The sequence below is a fragment of the Egretta garzetta genome, unplaced genomic scaffold, assembly GCF_000687185.1.
Source record: "Egretta garzetta isolate BGI_Z169 unplaced genomic scaffold, ASM68718v1 scaffold69, whole genome shotgun sequence".
NCBI classification, from domain to species: domain Eukaryota; kingdom Metazoa; phylum Chordata; class Aves; order Pelecaniformes; family Ardeidae; genus Egretta; species Egretta garzetta.
Genome location: NW_009260790.1, coordinates 3,385,486 through 3,390,891, shown reverse-complemented (window position 1 = coordinate 3,390,891; position 5,406 = coordinate 3,385,486). Strand labels below are relative to the sequence as shown.

Here is a 5,406-nt window from a genome sequence, read left to right as displayed (position 1 = left end):
TCCCCTCCCCCCATCATCTCCAGGGGAAAGGGAAGGAGGGAGTTTGTCCCAGAAGGACACACAGGTTCAATCCCTTCGGATTTTGTTTTAATCTTTGCAGAAGGATGAGATGCAGTTACTGCTACCAGGGCTGCTCACGCCCTCAAATTTACCAAAATTCAGCCTTTTGGCTGGCAAGAAAACCTGTTCCCAGGCTACAAGGTGCTGGTTCAGCCTTGAACAGGTGTGGGCTGTTGAGTGAAACAAAACCTTCAAGTCTAGAAGGGAATGGGCAGCCAAATTTCTCAGCTTTGGGGGAAAAACGGGATTTTTAGAGTAAGTGTTGTGGGTTTTGTGCTGATCAGGAGCCTTCCTGAAGCCTGATCCAGCTCGATCGAGCACAGGGCAGGGAGGGGAGGATGCTAACACCCGGCTAATTCTTAATATTTTTGGCATTTTGATCCAAATCTCTCGCCTTCCTTCGTTCTTACAGTCCTGTATGGAGGACAGGAACAAGAGCAGCAGGCCAAAGGGGTGAGAGGCAAAAAAAAAAAAAAAAAAAAACAGCACTGGAAGATTCCTGGTGGGGTATTGCTGTTGTTTTCCTTACGGAGTCAAGCATGGAAATAATCAGTGCGCGCAAGCTAACAGCCCCTTCCCTGCCAGTATTTGGGTTTTTTCATATAAAACCGCTTTTACTCACATCCCATGAGGAATTTCAGAGAGATACGAAGCCTCTCAAGACCCCTGGAAAATAAAACCAATCTCAAGAGTATACTGGATGGCAGATTTCCCTACCTGCTCACCCCAAATCCTTGGCTTGGATGGCAGGGGCACAGGTCCTTCCCTGCCCGTAAACACCATTTGCTTTACTGGGGTCTTACTGGGAACCGGCGGGGCAGCGCTGGAGGTTTTGCTTGGACTTTATTGGTTTCTTGCTCCCTAATTCACAGTTTGAACGCCTGCGTGACAGAGTAAGGGCTTGGGAAGGAGAGGGAAGAGCCATGGGGAGGGAGGGGAGAAGGTGATGGCGGCGAAGGGCTCGGGCCGCATTATCTTTTTGCTCGCACAAAGTACAAGGCATTTGTTTTGGGATAGTATTTCACGTTTTGTTTCTTGTCCATGAGGCCACCGAATATGATTAATTCCCCTCTGCCTTGCACCACTGTGTGTAAACTGGTTTCAGGTGGCCCCACGACCGAACTGCTGTTGAACACTTTCCATTTGACTCGTCCTTTTTCCTTGGTGTCTTTAATGTCCAGCACGTACATCTGCATGGGTTTGCAGTTCATGCTCTGGTATAAAGGCTTCCCCACGTTGAGGGACTGGGGAGGGTGGTGGCCCAGGCGGCGGGCGATGGGAGGTAAGGAATGGCCGTCGCCTTGGGTAGAGCCCGGACGTGCCGCCGAGCCCGTCTCAGCACCTGGGGACCCCGGGGAAGAAGCCAGGGGAGGGCTCAGCGCTGCAGAAGCTGAGGAGCCTTTGGAAGAGAGGGCTTTGACGGCCTCCAAGCTCCTCCGGAGAGCGCCGGGGGAGACGGCCCCCGGGAGGGAGCTGGTGACGTGGGGCGGCGTGTGAATGCCGTTGGTCTGCTCAGGGGGGTTCCTCACGCTCACACCGACTGTCCTGCCCTCCACACCATCCATCTGGCAGATGATGGAAGCCGGTTTCTGGTCCCAGCTCAGGTCGACGGATCCCAAACGCAGGTCTTTCTGTTCCGGCAGTGATCCCCGTCGTGGGGCCAGGGCAAGCCCCACTTTCAGGTCATATCCTTCAGCCGCAGAAGGCGTGCTGGGCGATACGAGCTGCACAGGGCTGTCCAAGGAGGCACCCCCGGCCACCGTGGCTCCGGGAGATAAACTCCCACCGTTGAGTACAGGGGAACTGTCCCCTCTGGCTGGGGAGAGGCTGCCTTCCCGGGATCCCGAAGGGGTTTGCCTCTGTGCTCTGGGTCGCAAGGTGCCCCAGCGGCCATTGACGCAGGGAGCCTCGTCCGTGTTCCTGACAGGAGATTGAGAGCGGTATTCCCGCGTTTCGGGGACCAGGGCGGGCGGCGTGGCGCTGATGGGAGAGGGGCGAGAGTTCAAGCTGGGACTGAGTGGGGCTCTCCCACTGGGAGCTTGGCTAAAGACCACAACGCACTGTCCCACCTGAAAGAGGAGAAGGGGAGACAGACAGGTTACAAACTGCAGGGCGACCCTTTGCACTGTATTGGGGAAAAAATAGGGGGGGAATGGAGCATTTGGGGCAGGCGATAAAGATCAACGGATGTATGTGAGAGAGCAAAGACCCCACTGCATCCGTACCCTGCAGGCTGGATGGCACCACAGCTCCGGGGCTCCGTGGTCTTCGTTCTCCACCTTGAGGGGCTGCCACGTCCAGGGGTTCGCGTGCATGTGCAGTAACCAGGCATCTTTAAACAGCTGTGAAGAAAAGCGTGACAAATTTAGGGGCCCAGTTTGAGATTTCGGAGCCTGGTTTGCTGCTGAGATCATCTCATCAGAGGTAGGAGCAGTGCTTTGCTGCTGCAGACAAGAGGAATGGTGACCCAGATCAGGATCTGACCGCCCAGGAGCGACTACACCCTACTATGGCCATGGACAAATCCCTTCATCTCCATCTCCTACTCCAGTATAAAATCAGGGCTAATTCTTCCGAGGCTCAATTAACCTCAGTGAGCTGCTCAGATAGTGCCTGGGGTGTTTTTTTCTTAATTAAAGCAGCTCTAGCAATAGCTAGACAGCTTCTCTGGAAAATTTACCGTGTGGGTGCCCAGATTTGCAGGATAAAATGGCACACAGGTAACATACAGAGTGCCCCCTTTCCCCAATCCAGCACTCAGTTACAGCAAGATGCATGCAGTTCATGCCCACGCTACCCCCAGTATACTTACTGCATTGGGACCACCACAGCCACCGAGGATTAAAATGGTTTCGTTGTCTATCACGATCTGGAGGGGACAAAGAACAGCGTTTCAGACCAGGAAGGACATGAAGCCATCCCCATCGCTTTCGGCAAAGCCTCCAAGTGCAGGCAGAGCCAGGTTACGGCTTCTCAGCTGCGCAGACGCTGCGGAATTTTGTCCGCCCCGGGATGAGGAGTGGAGCTGGGATGGAGAGCCGGTTTTGTTGGGCCCGAGGCAAAGCGAGATGCAGGGTTCACCCCACTGCCTTGTCCCAAACGGCTCACAAACCCGTTCCTCTTACACAGGCAAGCAATTAACCCTGCCTGAAGCTGAGCCAAAGGGCAAGGGACTCGACACCCCTCTTCAGTAAAGAGGTGAAGGTGGAAGGATTGTCTGGGAGGGCATATGCTTGGAGCAATATTTGTTAGATGCTGGCGGTGGGCGAGTTGGTCCCTTTGTCTCCTTTTCCAGTGGACAGAGAGAAAGGCACGTTCAAGCAAGACCCATCCAATCTCCTTTGGGTTCCCTGCTAGGCTGGGGTGATCTGGGGTACCGCTGACTGTCCTGCTGGGGACCATAAAGGGAAGGCAGGGATGCCAGCTGTGATGGAGATGCCTGTGTCAAGCCAGGTGGCTCCCACAAGCTCCCTGCCCCAGGCAGGCAATAAAACAGGCGCTACCAGCCTCGTGCTTTGAGCAGGTACAAACCAGAGTCGCTCAAACCAAGAATCAGGAGAGCGGAGCAATCAAAAGGGCCCCGAGCCAAACCAACTTGTGATAACACTTCATTGATCTTAAATGCCATAGGGGATGATGGCTGGGTGCAAACAGCAATTTGTTTTCTAGAAATGCTCATTAGAGTTCTGAGTCATGTGCAAGACATGGCACAGTACCTGCCTGAGCGTAAGGGAGATTAAAAGTGCACCCTCACAGAACAGATGGCTAAAGAAAACAAGGGCCGTCGGGCAAAGATAACTTGGAAATTGGGCACTAGCTTTCAGGCGACCTGCAGAGAGCTGCCTGGAAGCTGGAAATTAAGCCGTGTCTGGTTTATCTTTAGCAGCATATGTTGGTGCTGAGCTAGGGAAGGGGAGCTCACCTGAGACTGGCCACCTCGTGGGTGAGGGCTGGGCCCAGAGATGTTGGGCTTGGACCAAGCCCACTGCTCAAGATCCAGCACCCAGACGTCATTGCTCCTGCAAGGATGAGACAAGCAGCATTGATGATACAAACCAGGCCCTGTGGGTGTCTGAAACATGGGTTCAGGGCAGAGTTTTATGGCAGAACTGGGTTTTTTGTGGGCTGGAGCCTCGAGGGGATTTGCCATGAGAGGCGAAGGGCGTCCTAAGGCAGCAGGCAGACCCCCAAATCCTACGGAGATTTCCTTCTGAAACCCTATGAGCTACTCCAGGTCTACCACAACATGCTCCTCGCTTGCAGGAGCGCTTGTCAAACACCCTCACCCCAAGCTTACATTTGCCGCGATCCTAACGAACCCCCGAAGACGATCATTTTGTCTTCAATGACGCAGGAGGAGTGTCCTGCCATGGGAGGGGGACCATGGGTGGTCACAATGCAGTTCCACCTGGGAAAAGAGGAAGACATTCACCATTGGGTAGGAAAGCGCTGGATGAATGGCAAACCGAAAAATCCCAGGGGCCAGCAAACTCCTCAAGAACATGTTAGAGAGGAAAACCTCAGGGCAAACCTCCAAAGATCCAAACAGTAACGAAACTAATTAGAAATACTAATGTGCTAAACATTTTTAAAGCATGACAAAGTCACAAGGCCAAGTTGGAAATATCGCCCCTTTCAATTAAGTTCGCCCTGAATTATTTCCAACGCAGTTTAATTACAGCGTTCTAATGACACTGCTCAAAAGAGCATTGGATAATTGACACTTTTGATGATGAAAAGTTCTCAATGAAAGAGGAGCAGGAACCATTGCCGCTTTGATACAGCATTCGCTCCTTTCTCACACGCAAGCATCAGTCTAAAACCAGCCGAACTGTGTTTAAAGGGAAAAGGAAAATTCCTGCCATCTCCGTGGTCACTGCTGGATGTTTTATTAAGAGTCCAGGAGCTGTAAGGCACAGAGCTTACTGAAATGGTACCTGCTTTATCATGTCTTGGAGGGCCACAGGAGCTTTGAGTTTTGGAGCACTGCTAAAAGCAAGACCTGCAGGAGTTAAGGCTTCAATCTCCTGCTTTCCTCAAAGACCTCACTGTCTTGTAGCCAAATCGATTATGGGTTTAAAACATTCACGTCCAGATTTCCCCCAGGATGGGAACACTTGGGGGGTCTGGTGTATTTTAGCTACGAGTCAAGAGCCATATGGAAGCAAACACCACCCAAGAGTTGCCAGACAGCAGTGTGCCCAGGTCTCTGCTCTGCTTTTGGGGTTTTTTTGGGGGGCTTGGGTTTTTTTTGTTTGTTTTTTTTGTTTCAGTAAGAGCATTGCAGACACACCTAGGAAACCAAGCTTTCCTACAAGCCAGTCCCAGGCAGGCTCAGAGAGACAC

At 52.5% G+C, this 5,406-nt stretch overlaps 1 protein-coding gene across 3 annotated transcripts in view; it reads right to left on the bottom strand.

Moving 5' to 3' along the window:
- Window positions 1-549: 549 nt before the first annotated feature.
- Window positions 550-5,406, bottom strand: part of FBXO42 (F-box protein 42) — a 38,247-nt gene continuing 33,390 nt past the window's right edge. For all 3 annotated transcript variants that reach the window (XM_009646487.2, XM_035901901.1, XM_035901902.1), the window contains 5 exons: window positions 4,358-4,468; window positions 3,983-4,079; window positions 2,873-2,929; window positions 2,286-2,402; window positions 550-2,129 (listed from right to left, as the gene is read on the bottom strand). In XM_009646487.2, the coding sequence (XP_009644782.2) occupies window positions 1,032-2,129; window positions 2,286-2,402; window positions 2,873-2,929; window positions 3,983-4,079; window positions 4,358-4,468 (1,480 nt within the window). In that variant the 3' untranslated portion in view covers window positions 550-1,031. The remainder of the gene's footprint in view (window positions 2,130-2,285; window positions 2,403-2,872; window positions 2,930-3,982; window positions 4,080-4,357; window positions 4,469-5,406) is intronic.